Below are 16,244 nucleotides of genomic sequence, written 5' to 3' on the forward strand. Positions count from 1 at the left end.
GGGGGAGACCTTGGAGGGGCGAGAGGGGCTCCACGTACCTCAGGAAGAGCTCTATGTGGACCACGGCCGGCGCGATCTTCTCCACCACGTCAGCGATGAAGTTGAATTTGTACCGCGCGCTGGTCAGCTGGTGGAGACCTGCACTGGCAGGAAGAACCAGGTGCTTTAGTGAGGCCCAGACATCTGGGAAGGGGGGCTCACTTGCCCCACGGATGGTTAATGCTGAGCTACCTCATCTCACATCGCCAGGCCGGCCAGGAGGCTCAGAGAGGTCAGAACACTTGCCCCGGGCCACACAGCACTGACGTGACACTCAGGCTGGATCTGGGCTAGTCCCCCTGGGCCGTTGCCCTTTCTCTCAGATACAGCAACGTCCTGGCGTGAGGAAATCGACCCTTCCCTTTGCCAGCTCTGGCCTGTCCCTCCAGGCCTTGGGCTACTGCAGTGGCTGGACAAGGTTACAGCAGAAGCCCCTGGGTGGTCCCTTCTGAGCTGCACGCTCCTGGCCATGGCGTGGCCCCCATCTGGGCCAGGTCAGCTGCCGCTGTCTGAGTCGCCAGGGCCCCGACCCTGATCTGTGCCTAACTTAGCCAGGCCCCAGGCTGGCTCACCAGGCAGCTCACGACCTTCCCTGGAACATTCGCCGGCTCAGATTTCTGCTGCCGTCAGCAGTGGAGCTGCTGCTCGCCAGGACCACAGGCCCGAGACGTGTGGGTGGCACAAGGCCCACACCCCTCTGGTCTCCCTGTTCGGGCACGTGCTGGGGTCTCCCAGGTCCCCGCCAGAGACCGGCGCTGCCTGGAACCCACGCTGCCCAGCCCTGCTTGTAAGGGCTCCCAGGGCCTGAAATGAGTACTGGGCTGAGCACCACTGAGCTCCAGCTGTGTGGCTTTAGGCAAGTCACTTACCCTCTCTGGGCCTCGACACCTCACCTGAACTGTGAGACCAAAGGTGCCTCTCCGCCCCCATCCCCCAGGGAGCTGTGGGAATAGGCTGTGCCTTGCCGACTGTAATGCTCCCTGCCTCGGCAGGGGTGGAAGGGGCTGGGGGGAGCCCACCACCCACCCTGCTCCCTGACGTTGGCGAACAAAGAGGGCTCGGCCCGTAAGGTCCAGCTTCGCAGCTGGTGTCTCTTGATGGTCTCTGGGAAGTGACTGAGCATCAGGATCTAGAGAAAATCTGGTTTTCCTGGTTCTCCAAAGGGACGGGAGGGAGCAGGCTGGGTGCAGCACAGGCGCAGGGTGCGAGGCCACAGTAGGTGCCGCATAAACATCGTGGACAAATGCGGTCCCCACCCGCAGCCCGACTCATCTCCCCAGCTGTCCGGGGGGCAGCCCTGGCAGGGGTCGTCAGCTCCATCCTAAAGGTGGGGAAACCTGAAGCCCAGCTCGAGAACCAGGCTCCTGACAGGGGCTGCAGGGCTCCCCTCCTTAGGGCCCTCCCCTCCCCACTGTGGCCCCCCAAGGCCTGACTGTGAATTAAGCCCGAGCTGGGGCTCGGGGCCCAGAGGAGAGCTTGCCTTGGGCTCCTCCGTCCGGGGAGGCGAGCAGGGCCCACCCCACGGATCCTGCGATGTCTGCCTCTCAACCAGCCTGTGGGCGCCGGGCACGGCGGGCCCAGCCCCCTGCGGTCAGCCTGAATCAAAGGCCGCCTATCCGGGTGGCTGGAGACTGGCTGGGAGACGTGGCCCACTGCCGGCCACCTCGTGGCTCCCTGATGATCAAACTGCGGCCGCCAGGGACCACCGTGCCCAGAGCCCTCCTCCCAGAGGCAAAGCCCAGTGGAGGGATGGTGTCTAAGATTCAGAGGTTGTGTTTGTGGGCAAGGCCCATGCCGGGCCACGGCTCTGCCTCTCCCAGCACACGTGGGTGTCAGGCACGTTTGTTTCCTGAATTTTATTCCCTGAAACTCTGGAGGAGAAGCTACCTGTCAGCTAGCCCGTGGGGCCCGAGCCTAGCTCTGCCGGCCCAATCCCAAGGGCACTGGGAACCTGCATTCATGCTCTATCTTAAAGGCACAGGGAAGGAAGCCAGCCACCAACCTTGTTGCCCCTTCCATCCCCGGCAGGGCCCTGGTGACTTCCAGGTTCTGCTCTCTGACAAGAAGCTCCCCTGCTAGGCAATCCCCACATCACCAAGGTCCCGGAGGACCCCAGGCAGTGGGGAGGACTCGGCACCAGGCCTGGATCTACTCTGGCCAAGGCTCGTGCCCACCATGCCGTGCTGGAACGGGCAAGCCCAGGTGGGTGAGGCCAGGTGTCGCCCCTCCCTGCTCTGTAAGCCGTGGGGGCCACTTACCCCCAGTCTCTGCTCCATCACCCACCATTCCCACGTGGACCACTCCCCAGTTTTCCCTACCACGATGCTCTGGCCTGTCCTGGATGCAGCTCAAATCTCACCTCCTCCAGGCAGCCCCCCTGGCAGTCTTCTTCCCGCCCTCCTTGGGGCTCCCAGCATAATGCCTCACCCACCACACTCAATCTCATAGGGATGCTGAGTGCCTTCCGTGTGTGTGCTCAGTGCTGGGGACAGGACAGTGACCAGCCAGGCACAGCACTGCGTCACCAGTGACGGGGCAAGGGGAGGCCCAGGGTGAGATGGGGGAGTCCAGTGGCACCCCTAATCCAGGCCTGGAAGAGCACACCAGGAGGGGAACAGAGATGCAAAGACACAGCCTCACGCACGAGGGCAGCTACGGGTGGATTCGGCTGACTCCAAGCTGGGCCCAGTGTGAATAAGACAGAGGAGGGGTGAACACATCAGATCAGAAGAGGCTGCGTTGCCACGCGACTCCGTCCCAGATCTCAGGGACTCCAAAGCTCTAGGCGCGTCTGTCCAGCCCCTGGCTGACCCAGCGCAGGTCCCGCAGGCTGAGCGCCCCGAGCTGCCCAGGCGGCCGAGGAGCCGACCTGGCCACCCGCCGATCTGGACGGCACAGCGGCCTCCCACCAGATGCTTTTCTTTCCAATGTGGCCTCTCCAGAGATCACTTAAAATAGGTGACCCTCAATTTCATGATTTAAAAACGAAAACCCTCTGGAAAGTATTCACAGGCCAAAGGCTGGCGGGAAACACATCAGAATATTTCACGGTGGGTATTTCGGGGCCAGAGGTGAAGTCACGTGTGGTTTTGTTTTCTTTTGTGGATTCTCCAAATGTCCTCCCGTGAGCAAGTTAGCTATAGAAAGAAACAGAAGAGAGAGAGGAAGGCCTGGACGGGCTGTGAGCTGGGCTGGGGTGTGAGACGGCGAGAGGCGGGATGTGTTTCCCAGCATCCCCGGCAGGGCCCTGGTGACTGGCGGGCTGTGGAAGCTCCGAGGGGAAGCCGGGCTGGGCTCACCTCCCACCCAGGCACCAGCTCCTCCGGGACACACACATGTCCGGATTCCCCGATAGCCCAGCTGTAAGCAGCATACGTGAGCCCCCAAGGCAGCCCTTGAGAGGGGGCACGGGAGGGAGGGCCTGACCCTAACCCAGGGACGAGGATGCTCCGCTTGACCCCATCCGGCCCAGCACACAGTAGGCCTGCAAACACCACCACAGAGAACACTGTTCAGCCTGTTAACCAGGTTTTGGGGGGAGCAGCCTCACAAGAGCAGCGTCAGTGTGTCCCAGGAAACAGGCCAGAGACAAAGACGGTTTAGGGTGGAGACAGGCCTGGAGCTAGAGCCCCAGGTCCCATGGACTTCAGAGCGCGCGCCCGCCCTGACCCCACGGCCTGGGGCTCCCCTGCGGAGCTCCTGGGTCAGCCGGCGGGTGACACAGGCCCTGCCAGGCCCTGTCTCTTTAAGCTGGCGAGGTGGGTGGTGGGGAGGAGGTGGGAGGCGGGCAGGGCCTGCTCCCTGGTCCTCTTCCCCACACACAGATGAATCATCCCATGAATCAGTGGGAAGGGAAGACGTGGTTCCCACTGCCTCTTTCCACATGAAAACCTTGGGCCCCACGGCTGGGAGGCAGACGCTGTTTATTTGGGGGTTTTGACAACCCCCATCCCCGCCCTCACACTGTCCTGGAGCCAAAGTTCTGAAGTCAACAGTCAGTCTTGACCAGACTCAGCTGTTAGCATTTCTTTTGTTTGTTTTCAAAAATGAGCTGCAATCCACAGGCTTTGGAAGTTCTAGTCAGGAAGGACTCGACACAGAGCAAAGCAAACAAGGCCAGGTGTCCAGCGGTGGCGCCCTCCCGCAAGAGGAAGGGGCACAGCCAGGGCGGAAAGGGACGGGGAGAAGGGCTGGCAGGGAGCCAGGCGGGGCCCGGGGCTCCACCTCCCACATGTCTGCGTGTCAGGGCTTCCGGCACAGCGGCAGACTCTGAAAGAGGACCCATGATGTGTCAGCTCTGGACAGTCACAACTGCCATGGCACGGATGGGGAAATCGAGGCCCAGGGTGGGACAGTGACTGGCCCACCGTGGCACAGATGGGGAAATCGAGGCCCAGGGTGGGACAGTGACTGGCCCAGACACCCCACAGGGCCACTGATCCTGCTGCACGGGTTGTGTACTGCACAACTCCAGGACCATTCTTAACAAACATCACAGCGTGACCACCTCCCTTGGAATTGTGCAGTGCACAACCTGCACAGCCGTGTGCATCACCCGTCCAGCACACGACGGGCAGAGCCAGGACCGAGACCCAGTTCTTTCCTCTAACTCTGAGGTCACTGCCCCTTCTTCTATTGCCTCCTGCAATCAGAAGACACCGCCCCCCCATCACCCAGTAGTTAGGCAAGAGCTGGGAAAGGAGGGGCCATCCGCAGGTGCCCACAAGGTCCCAGGCTGCGCCCATCTGTCCATAACACTGACTACAGCCTGTAGGCCAGATGGCAACCTCTCAGCAGGGCTGTGTCCAGGTCCCATTTACATCTGCAGCCTTGCTACTGCCACACGCCCCCGACCCGGTACCCTCGGCTCTGGTTCCCCAGGCATGTGTGCTCTGAGTGTCCCCCCAAACCTTTGTAATCAGTCCCTCCCTCAGCACCGCCAGGCCCAGGCCAACTCACCTCCCCTGGGGAGCCTGACCTGACTCAGTGGGCTCAGTGACCGAGCTCACTCGTCTGGGGCCCAAGGCACCTGGTGACCCCTCCCAGACCTGTCCTTCAAGACTGTCCCCATGGGCTGGGCGCCCCTGACCCACAGTGGTGAGTGGAGAGCAGCAGGGGAGCAGGGGAATTACCAGGGGCTCCCCCACGGCCTCTCGCCCTCACCCCAGGCCCCACCCATCACCCACAAGGGGCAGGCTTCAAAGCCCCAAGAGCCGTCTTCCGGGTCTGATTAGTTCCCAGGACGGCTCCCTGCCTGTGTTTTTCTTTTTCTTGAAAACATGCCTGTCCCCGAGTGAACTGTCTCCCCCCAGCCAAAGACAGCGGTTACAGCTCCCCGGGGGCGATGCTGCTGTCCGCGACCCCCAGGCTCCCGTCTCTGGAACCCAGGGCTGAGGGCTGCAGCCGGAACTCCCTCTCCGTGAGCCACGCCAGCCGGGGTTCTGGGCACTGATGATAGCGGGGAGTTCTCACAGCAGTTCTGCAGGGCAGGAATCTTCACCCATTTTACAGGTGAGGAAAAAGGCTCTGAGAGGTCAGGAGACCCGCCAAGGCCTGCAGCCAGGTCCCAGACCCCCGACCCCCGGCACGGCTCTCTCCCCGTGCTAGTCCTCAGCCAGGGGGACTGGCTGTCCCACCCCCAGAAGAGCCCAGCCCTGGCCGGTCCTCAGCTTAGGGGCCAGCCTGGCTTTTCTGGCTGTGAATCCCACTGGGGCTGCAGCCAACCCTGCGGAGGAGAGGGCTCGGCTATCAGCTCGTTTGGGCTTTGTCAAAGGGGCCCCACAGGCCAGGCAGGACTCCGGGATGCCCACAGGGCCGCCCAAGCCACGGAAGCCAAGGTGGGGTCAGCCCCTGGTTCTCCTCTTACAGGAAGCCCTCCCTGCCCTGACTGGTCCGTCAGCTGACTCCTCTGGGTTCAGGCTCCTCAGCTGTGACGTGGGTACTGAACGAGGCCAGTGGAACCCCCGTGGGCAGGGCCTGGCACGTGGCAGCCGCTCCACAAACACTGCCCTCCAGATCCTTCCCGTCCTCCACCGCCCCACCTTCCTCTCACAAACTCCACTTATGTCAGATACGTCCATTTGTCAACATTTAGGTTTATTCCCACTAACGCCTATTAATTAACGCTTACATCGTGCAAAGCACTTGAAAATCATTATCTCGTTGATTGTCAATGACCCAGTGAGGAGGATCTGTTGTCCCCATTTCACAGATGAAGAAACCGAGGCGTGGAGAGCTTAGACTTGCAGCGTCTCTCCACGGGAAGTGGTAGAGCTGGGACTCACCCCTGAGCAGCCGGGAACGGAACTGGGTCCCAGTTGTGGCTCTGCCCATTATTTGCTAGAGGGGCTAGAGAATACAGCTGGGCAGGCTGTGCACTGCTACCCTCTGCGCCAGACCGGGCGTTCCGTTTGGGATGCGCACACACCCACACGTCCCGGCCACATCTTTGCTACACTGAGGACAAGGGGTCTGTGATTCTATTCTCTTTCCAACCTGTTTATTCAACACCCTTATCAAAACCAAGCAGGGAGGCCACTTCCTCAAGGTGCTGGAGGCCTGCCCGGGGTACAGGACACCAGATGCACAGGCAGGAGGACCCGGGTTCAGCACAGCTGTCCCTCCCCACCTGGTGACCTCGGGTAGCCCGCTATACCTTGATGAGTCTTTTCTTCTAAAGGGCCGTGACGAAAACACCCAGACACGATGCGTGTTTAGCCCAGAGCACAAGGTCTCGCCCTTGACCCTGGTAAAAGCTGGTGGCTTCTCACCCTCAGAGCAGGCCCAGGAGGAGGCCGCTTTCAGACCCTCTGGCAGGACACACCGGCTCACTTGGTCAGCCGCTGGCTACTCCGTCATCCAGTTTGCATGAACCCCCGGCTTCCAAGGAGGCCAAGGGAATCTCTGCTTGGCCTCATTTCCCCCAGAGCTCCCGGCAGCTGAGAGGTACGTACGTGTCAGGCCAGGTGGACGCAGCCAGTGGGTTGAGTCTGCCACACCCTTGCTCCAGCTCACCCAGCACAGTGCTCGCAGTGTGACCAAGGCAGGGCAGTTCATCCCCGGAGCGGCTGGGTGTCTCTGCTGGGTCCCCTCGGACGTGGACTTGAAGGCAAGGACGGACCTGGATTTGGGTTGGGTGGGGGTGGAGCTCCACAGGCCCCACAGGTCATGGCGGGGCCCCCAAAGCCTGGAGAGGTGATGAGCCTGCTACCCTGTCCCAAACCTAGGCCACCCCTTCTCAACGACACAAACGGAGCAACACTGCCGCCAACACACGGACAGGGCCACTCACCAGCCAGGCGCTTGTCACGGAACCCCGTGCCCCATAGACACCCTCCATGCCAGAGTCCCCCGCCAGAACCTGACCACAGCTCTCCGAACCCGCTGCTCCAGGAGAGGCCCCGCCACCCACCCTGACCCCCTACCCCCCTCAGTCATGAGATACTAATGCTTCTGGAGCCTGTCCCCCTCGGCTGTCCCCCTAGCTCAGGCCTCATCACTTCTTCCTCCTCAGGGCACCAGCCTCGCACTAGCTGGGCCCCTGTACCCACTCTGTAAACCTGTTACCCATAAGCCTTCAGGGGTCCCTCACCTCCTAAAGATGGGTCACCCTCACAGCTCCTCCATCTGGCACCAGCTTGCTCAGCATTTCCTGCTGTCCTCCTCAGCACAGGCTCTCTTTGCATCAACCTCTCCATGGCTGTTTACATGCCACCTCCTCCAGGAAGCCTTCCCTGATCTATGTCTCTCCCCATCCCGGAGATGGGTTCTCCCTCCCCTGAGTTCCACACATTGTCATCTGTCCCTCACAACACAGATGATCAGGGATTTCACAAGGACTCAGCTGGTGGGGGTGATGGTGGGCAGGCTGCAGAGGCCAGGACGTACTGAGCCTGCAGCCTGCATCAGAAGTCCTGCTTGGTCCCAGAGCCAGTGGTCCCAGAGTCACAGCAGGGCTTTGGGCTGGGGAGACGTGCGTCTCATGCCCGCCCCCTCGGGCCACCGTGTGGAGGTGCATGGGAAGGGGAGAGGCCTGGGAAGACAGACTGCACGGGGTGCTGTGGGATCCCAGTGCGCCTCCAGACCAGCTCAGTGAGCGTGGAGGGCGAGGGTGCTTCCCAGGCCAAGCCCTGGAGGGAAAAGCACAGCTGCACAGCACCCCGGGCCTTAAGCTTCTCTTGGCCGGACGCCTCGCTCTTCACGAGTCCCCAGGAGCTTCCAGATGCTGCAGTTCAGCCCTGCTGTCTGGGCAGGGGGAGTGAGAGGAGTGGGGGTGCCTGATGAGTCCTGAATGCAGAATTCTGAGACCCACAAGGCCCCAGGAAGCTGCTAAGAGGATTAAAAATCGAAAGCCAACAAAGTGCTTAAGTAAATAGAGCCGAGAGCCTCTGCTGGCACCTGCGCTGGGGCTGAACGATGAAAGCTGATGATTAAATGCCACGTTGTGAACCGCCCAGGGCTTGAGATTCTGATTTAACTGCACGCTTGAAGGCCTATTTGTCTGCAGCTGTAGGCAGAGAGGCTGCGAAAAGGGACACCTCTGCTCTCCGCAGACCCTCTGCACACAGTTCTCTGGGTTTTACTCTTCCATTGATAGATATTCACCCACACCGTGTGGTATCTGCCTAGCACAGACATGGGAGTACACAAGAGCTCCACGGATAGGTAGTGAACCCATCATCACTGGAGGTATGCAAGGAGGGACGCCCACCACGTGGGCCAGCCTTTCATTCCACAGCACCTACTGAGCCCAGGTGCTGGACAGACGTCTGTCTGTGGCCACTGAGCTACTGTCCTCTTCTCACCCTCCTGTTTCCCCCACTGTCAGTTTCTCCAGGACACAGATGGGGTCTGCCTCATTACAGGGGCCTTGTTACCAGCCCACGGCCAGCGGGACACACAGAGAACGTGCTTCACAGACGTGGATTCCCTCAGTCAAGAATAAAGGTTTCAAAATGCCTAGAGCACCTCCAACCTCCCTGCTGATCCCCGGCACCCTGGAGCCTGATTCTAACAGCACCCACTACTTGGGAGAGCTGGCACTGGGAAGGGGACCACAGACACCACCGAGCTGCAGTGGGCAGGCCAGGCCCAGCCTGAGCCCTCTGCCTCCCAGACCCACCAGGCGGCTGGTTCCGAGCCCCACGTCAGAAGGTGCGACGGTGCTCAAGAAATGATAACGCCCATCTCCATGGCATCGAGTGGCACCGCGCTCCCGGTCTCCTGGGCACGATCCAAACACAAGGCTGACCTCAGCGCCCTCACTTCTCTTAAAACCTTTCCATGGCTCTCCTGTACAATCATGGCTAAGCCCACATAACGCTTCCCAACCCGGGCTCCCCGGAACCCCGGTGTGCCAGGAGGTCACGCCTCTTCTGCCAGGAAAGGGCTCTGTTGAAGTTCTCTTGGGAAACCCTGCGTTTTATCGTTTGGTGGGTTTTTTCTTTCCTTGCTGTAGGTTTTCTCAGAAGCTCTGATGGACTCACGCGGAGTGCGAACCCCCACTGCAGGGCCGGCGTTTACTTTCCCAGACCTCTGGGGCCACAGGACACTTATTTTCAGAATCCCAGACATGATTCGGGAAGCCTGGCCTACAGGATGAAGCCGAAAACACGACGTTTATGGGCCACTTGTGGTCCTGTCCCAGCCAAGCCGCCCAGCCCTGGGTGTCTCTCACAAGCCTACACGTGCACGTGCGCACACACGCCTCCCCTGCACAACAACTGCTCTGGGCTACGTGGCTCACCATAGGCACAGGGCCCCACGTGGTGGTTCATGCTGTCTTCCCTTCCCCGAAAGCCTAACCCTCCCGCTACCTGGAAGGCGTGTCCCCATCCTTGGGGATTCAGCTTAGAGGCCCCTCACCCCTGAAGGTTTCCCGGCACTCCAGGCAGCCGTGCTCCCCACGGCAGAGCCTGTTCTGGCGGTCAGCATCTCCTGGTGGGCAGCTGCGGGCTGAGGGCACACACCGCGGCCTGACAACTCCAGCGCCGTGAACTCCGGGCCCAGCACTCAGAGCACCTGCGGAACCGACGCCGGAGCCTGCGTTCCTGAGAGGTGCCCCAAACAAATAAGGGCACAGTAGGGTTTGCCAGCATTTTCTTCCACAGGGTCAACCTGTGTGGCAAGAAGCAACCCAGAGCCAAGTCCAGGTTAGGGGAGGCTGTTCTAAGGTGTGACGGGACTGAGAAATTTCCTACCCCGACGGCCGGTCCCCACGGAGCTCCAAGCAGTCCAGAGGCTCCACAAGCCCGCTCCCCATTCCTAAACAGCCCTCAGGTGACATGCGTTTTAAGCGCAGGGCAAGACAAGAAAGGAAACACCCCATGTCACTCAATTGGTGTCTCTCGAATATCAAGACTGGATATTTAAGGCCAGGAAGGATCGCTTTGCATCCGACACCCAGGCAGGCAGGGAGATGGGGACCAGGGGAAAGGAGACACAACATGGGTAAGTTGTGATGAGGCCAGAGGCTGGAGAGATGTAGAGCTAGACCAGGCCCCTCGGGATGGTTAGGAGAGCACCGGGTTTCACTGTTGACTACTTCTGTGACCTTGGGGACAGCACTTTACCTCTCCCAGCCTCCGTTTCCCCACCTGGAAGACCAGAAGGCTGGTTGGATGATTTCTCAAAGAAACCATCACTTGTGCCCGGGGAGTGTGGACAATGAGGCTCCGCCCCGGCTCTGAGCCTGTTTCCCCAGGAGACCGCTTCATTCCACCCCCCACCCCCGCAGTGCCAGCGGAGTAGCCCGACCGAGAGCGCTTACCCGATGGGCAGGCGCCTTTCTGCAGCTGGCGCACGGGCGTCCCGGAGAGCTGCAACGCGCGGCGGCTGGCCGCCTGCAGCGCGCACACGTTGGCGTAGGTGTGCCCGTCCGTGCCGCACACGGCGTGCGCCCAGCGACACCGACACAAGCCGCGCACACACTCCAGGCTCTCCCCGCACGGCGAGTCTACGGCGCGGCCGCACGGCTCGCCCTCGACGGCGGCGCACACCAGGCAGCAGTTGCAGAGGTCGGGCACGTAGCCGCCGGGACAGCGGGGACTCGGGCACCGCGACACGTCGCAGCGCGCGGGGCACGACGTGGCCAGGGGCTCCCGGGCCAGCGCCAGCGCGACCAGAGCGGCCAGGACCAGCGCCCGCGCCTGCATGGCGGACGGGCCCGCGGCGGCGGCAGCGCGGGGGACCGGCCAGGGGCGCACCGAGGCCGCTGCTCCGGGCGCCGACGGAGGGAACGCGGGCGGGAGCGCGGCCACACGCGCCGGCGGCTCAGGCGGGCGGGCGACGGGACCGCAGAGACATGCCCGGGGCGCGGAGAACGCGGGGCACTGGGGAGGCGCCCGCTCCCTCTGGGCAGACGGTGGCGGGTAGCCGGCCCCGCCGCGTTTAAAGGCGCCGGCCTCCCGCCCGCCCTCGCTGGAAGGGGGCGGCCCGGCCCCTCCGCCAGCTCCGCCCCGGCCCAACCGCCCCCGCCCGGCCTTCCGGGCCTGGACCCACCCGAGGCCGAAAGCGGGGCCTGCCTGGTCTGGGAAACCGGTGTGATGGATGTTCTGCGACCCCGCCCCCCGGCTAGGGGCCTTGGGGAGGAGAAGCCACCAGTGTGCGGGCCTCCGGCACCCCTGGGGATCCCTGAGCTAGCCGAGTTCAAGGCTGAGTTCCAGTGACCTCAGCTACTCCCCCTCCCCCTCCTAGAAATGGGCCGTCCCGGCTCCTCCCCCCCCCTCCCCCCGGGCCTCCTCAGCCAGGAAGCCCTCAGGACAGGCCCCGACCAATCCACGTTGGCGGGAGGGATGGATGTCACGGCTCCCCACCTCCACTGGGGACAGACCTTCCGGAAGTGCCGCCCCCACCCCCTGTCCTCAGGCTTTAGGGCTTGGAGGATGTGCTCCCCCAGGCTCTGGACAGGGCCTGTCTGGGGGCAGCCCCGCCCTCGGTGCTCTGTGGCCCTGGCAGTTGTCTTACAGCTCCGTGCCTCAGTTTCCTCTCCAGGAAAGGGGAAGGCATAGCACTTGCTGCCTCATAGGACGTAGGGAGAGTCCCACGCAGCGGATGTTGGAGGAATGTCCGCAAGCACTTTGTGCGCTGTACGCAGTCGGCCCATGGGACCGGGAGGCTGCTCCACCCTCCTGATTATTCCGCACACGGTCTCTGAAAAGCCACTTCAGACCCAGGCCCTGCCCGAGGGCCCAGAGCCGGGTGACCATGATGTCATCAGCGTGACGAGGGCTGTGGGGATCCGAGGAGAGGGCAGGACCCTCCTTTGGAGGCGAGCTTCAAGAGGGTGTAGGGTCTGGGACTGCCCTGGTGGTCCAGTGGTTAAGACTCCGCGTTCCCAATGCAGGGGGCCCGGGTTCGATCCCTGGTCAGGGAACCAGATCCCGTATGCCGCAACTAAGGGTCCTGCATGCCGCAACTAAAGATCCTGCATGCCGTAACTAAGACCCGGTGCAGCCAAATAAATAAATAAGAGGGTGCAGGGTCTGGATGCGGTCATGGGCCTGGGGGCTGGCGGGGTCCAGCCAGGAGCTCTGCCCTACCTGGGCCAAGGGTCCCCAAGCAAAGGCAAGTCAGAGTGGCGACCCATTCGGCAGAGAAAGCCCTCGGGTGCAGACCCTGGAGTTGGGGGTCTGTACCCTCTCTGACAGGCCCTTCAGCCGCCGGGTGAAGTCTGGAGAGCCCTACTCGGAATGATGTCTTTTAAATGCATAAAACAAGCGGCACGGCATTACTAGGGGAAGCAATGCTCTGATTAATCCAGGTAGTTAAACATATAGATCCACGGTGTGTATGTGGCTTCTCTGTGAACCGCTTGAATAAGATCTGGCCAGCAGTGGGACACCCGGCCAGAGTTCAGAGCACAAGGGGGTCTAGAGATGCCTGCAGCCGCTGCAGCATGGGGGGAATACCTGTGTTCCTCTCGGTGACAGGGTCGCAGGGGCCCTGTGGCTTGGGCCTGCTTCACCATGGAAGGATATGCTGGGCTTCAGGGAGGGGATGGTGAAAATAAAGATTTTTGTTTTCATCCGAGTTTTCAGACCCCCAGGTTAGGAATCTCTGGCTCAGAGGAGGGAGAGGGGTGGGGGGGAGGGACTGTGTCTGTTCCCTGAGGGCCTTGGCGTCCTTGAAGGACTGGGCACTGCTGAGAGGTTAGACGGGATGTGGCCCATCTGACAGGTACGCTGGAGGAAGTGGCTCAGGCTGGGGTACAGAAGGGGAGCTGGGGGCCCTGAGAGGCAGTGGCCGTGAGCGTAGGGTTGAAGGTCAGCTGGAGAACGGGCCGCAGGAGGCTGGGTCTTCCCTTTCTAAAAGGCCCTTTGACAAAGGGCAATGGGATATGCACTTCTGCCTCGAAAAACTGGAAATGCATTTTGCTTTGAAGATGTGGAGAATTTCAGGCCTTTCTTGGAATAACCCAGAATACCAGGGGTGGGGGACCACAGGGCTGGTCTGGGCCTCCCCCAACCCTGGCCAGGGCTCCTGGTTTGTCTCTCCTCTAAGGAGGGTGCAGGTCTGAGGGGCAGAGGGAGTGGCCCACGGGCCCAGGACATCCTGGGGGACCCAGAGTAGGCTCCTTGGGGGGCCTCGGCATGCCAGACACCCAACCCTGCCGGGATGCTGCAGTGCACAGAAAAGCAGAGACCTGGGTGGGACCGGGAGCTCATTTCTTCTAAAGCTTTTGTCTACAGGAGGGGAAACTGAGTCTCAGAGAGGTCCTAGGCTGGCCACAGCTGCAGACCAGAGCTCTCACAGCCCTCTACAGTTTACACGGGACAACGCCTGCTGTCCTTGGGCCCTGAGGCTGTTCGGGTGCTCTGCTCACATGATTTGATGCCATATTCACGGCTGCCCTGGGAGGTGGGTATCGCGATCCTTGAAGGAAGCTCTGGGATGCACGGCTCACAGTGTGTGGCAGCCTGGGACTCAGTCCATGCCCTTCCCTCAAGACCACACTGCCCCCAACGGTCACCTGATTTGACCTTTACAACCGTCTTGCAAAGGGGATATTTATTCCCCTTGTACAGATGGGGAAACTGAGGCCCAAAGTGAAAGGGCCCATCCGTGGCTTCCCTTCTCCCCTCTGAAACTGGGGTGCAGTCCCTGGGTTTGCCTTTGTTTTTGCCTGAAATGGGCAGGCCCTTCTCACAGAGGCTGCAGTGAGCATGGCTGGCCCCGGGCCCAGAGTGCTCTGTCGGTGAAAAGGGAATCTGTTTCCAGATGTTCCTGCAGCTGCCGGGGAGACGGAGGGAGCAGCGCCCCCTGCTGCTCCGACTCCATCCTGCCTCTGGGTGCGAACCAGGGCACCTTCAGTGGCTTCCCCGCCTGCTGCGGGAGCCCCTCCCGCTGGATCTGAGTCTCCCCCTCCACCCCACCGTGGGTGAACATCCTCGGAGGCCTGGGATGCTCCCAGGTGCTGCTTCAAGGAAGGTGGAGGCTCTTCCTATTACTCCCCCTTACCCCCCACCGTTGGTACTTAAGGCCTTTTACAAACAAGAACAAGATAAAAAGGAAGGAAGAGAAATCAATTAAAGCAAAAAAGAGTGAGAGAAAAATAATGGGAAGCCAGAGGTGGAGCTAATACCCAAATTCTTGTCACGAGATGCTAGTTCTTAGCGCATGCCCGTGAATTTGGCCCCCAGCTTCCTGGTAGCCAAGGCAAAGATGGAAACGTGATGTCCGTGTTGACGGAAGAAGCCATTCTCCAAAGCAGCCTGACTTCTCACTACTAAGGGGAGAGAGGTGTCCCCAGGGAGCCTCAGGAAGGATTCTGCAGGAGGGCCTGACACCTGCCACAGCTGGTTCCGTGAGGCTCCCCAGAAAATAGCTCTCAATGGGAATGAGGGGCAAGCCAGACTAGGGATCCTGCTAGCAGCTGCACTCCTTAGCAGGTGGGATTCAGGCTGGCCCAGGGGGAGCAGGGGAGCTCTGCAGTAAGTGCCCAAGCTTGGTGGAACGTCCTAGAACCTCATTCAGGACCTGGAGCAGGTGATACCGAACTTGATGAGAACAGGCGTCACTCACTCGTGAGAACGCCTTCCCCACGTAACACACTATACCGCAGGGAAAGAGCTCCACGAACCTTTCAGTGCGCGGGTTGGGTCAGCCCATGTGACTCCTGGCACACAACACAGCAGGGCGAGAAGGTTCCAGAAAAGGGGAGCGGGCCATGAGGACTGAAGGCCATCAGACCCATGTCAACGAGGGCCGCAGACACTCTGCCCTGGGACACTCTAAGAAAACATAGCCCAGGGCACCGAGGCATTCTCCCCATAGCCTGGCGCCCAAGGCCCCAGGCGGGGAGACCGGTGGGGTTGCCTGGCGCATCCCTGAGCGCCGGCAGAGCAGCGAGCGGTGGACGGAGGGCAGTCGTGCTCCCTGCAGACTCTGCCTCACGGTCACCATCTGGGTCGTGCCTGACTCCGCTCCAGATATCAGCCCCTCGCAGAGAGGGGCAGTGTCTCATCTCCCCAGCACTGGCCAGGCTGGGCGCTGGCCAAGGTTACTTACACTAATTGGAATGGAATTGAGTCTGTCCAGGCGGGAGCCCTGGGGGACCTCCAGCCCAGGCCTCCATCTCTGCACAGAGTTGGACAGCCGGCCGGACCTGGGTCCTCGGGTCGAGCTCTCCAAGCTCTGGGAAGCCTCTGCCCTTTGACCTGAGCTTTGTCTAAGGCTTCACGTTGGATGAGGTCATGACTTAAGTCACTTTGGGGACTTCGCATCCCAACCGCACCTCGGCCTGCAGTAAGACTCGTCAGCCCACGTTAGTGGGTGACTCAGAGGGTGGGCCCCCTGCACAGGGTTAGGGTGGGGAGGGGGTCAGGGTGGGTGGGACCCACTCTGTCTTCAGCCCCCAGCCCCTTGGCCCTTACCACACTTGGAGGAGGTGAGTCTCTCTGAGAGAGAGACTTCCCTCCTCACCCCTGTGTCCCCCCTGGCCCCTGGCCTCCAGGGACAGAGGGGGAGGGGCAGGCACCAGCTAGCACTCAGGACTGCTCTGGGGACCCTGGGGAATAGGTGCTACTATAATCCCCATTTTGCAGGTGGGGCAGGCAAGGCACAGACAGGTGGGGTAAGGTGGCCAAAGGCACGGAGCCTGCCCGACACGGCGCAAGATATGGCCCCAGGGTGTATGGCTCCAGAGCGCACGCCCACGGCCAGTCCACTGCGTGGTCTCGGGGCAACCACACCATGACAGCACGCAC

At 61.4% G+C, this 16,244-nt stretch overlaps 1 protein-coding gene across 7 annotated transcripts in view; it reads right to left on the reverse strand.

The window, feature by feature from the left end:
* Positions 1–11,668, reverse strand: part of HTRA3 (HtrA serine peptidase 3) — a 30,510-nt gene extending 18,842 nt beyond the window's left edge. For 3 of the 7 annotated variants that reach the window (XR_012331836.1, XM_073804807.1, XM_033856621.2), the window contains exons 1-2: positions 10,808–11,663; positions 39–138 (exon numbers count right to left, since the gene is read on the reverse strand). Coding sequence is in view for 4 of the 7 variants with exons in the window: in XM_073804807.1 (XP_073660908.1) it covers positions 39–138; positions 10,808–11,192 (485 nt within the window). In the remaining 3 variants the exon portion in view is untranslated. Of the gene's footprint in view, positions 1–38; positions 139–10,807 lie in introns of all 7 variants that reach the window. The other 4 variants (XR_012331835.1, XR_012331837.1, XM_033856620.2 and 1 more) reach the window with 4 other exon arrangements.
* Positions 11,669–16,244: the final 4,576 nt, after the last annotated feature.

Source organism: Tursiops truncatus, chromosome 5, assembly GCF_011762595.2.
Source record: "Tursiops truncatus isolate mTurTru1 chromosome 5, mTurTru1.mat.Y, whole genome shotgun sequence".
NCBI lineage: Eukaryota > Metazoa > Chordata > Mammalia > Artiodactyla > Delphinidae > Tursiops > Tursiops truncatus.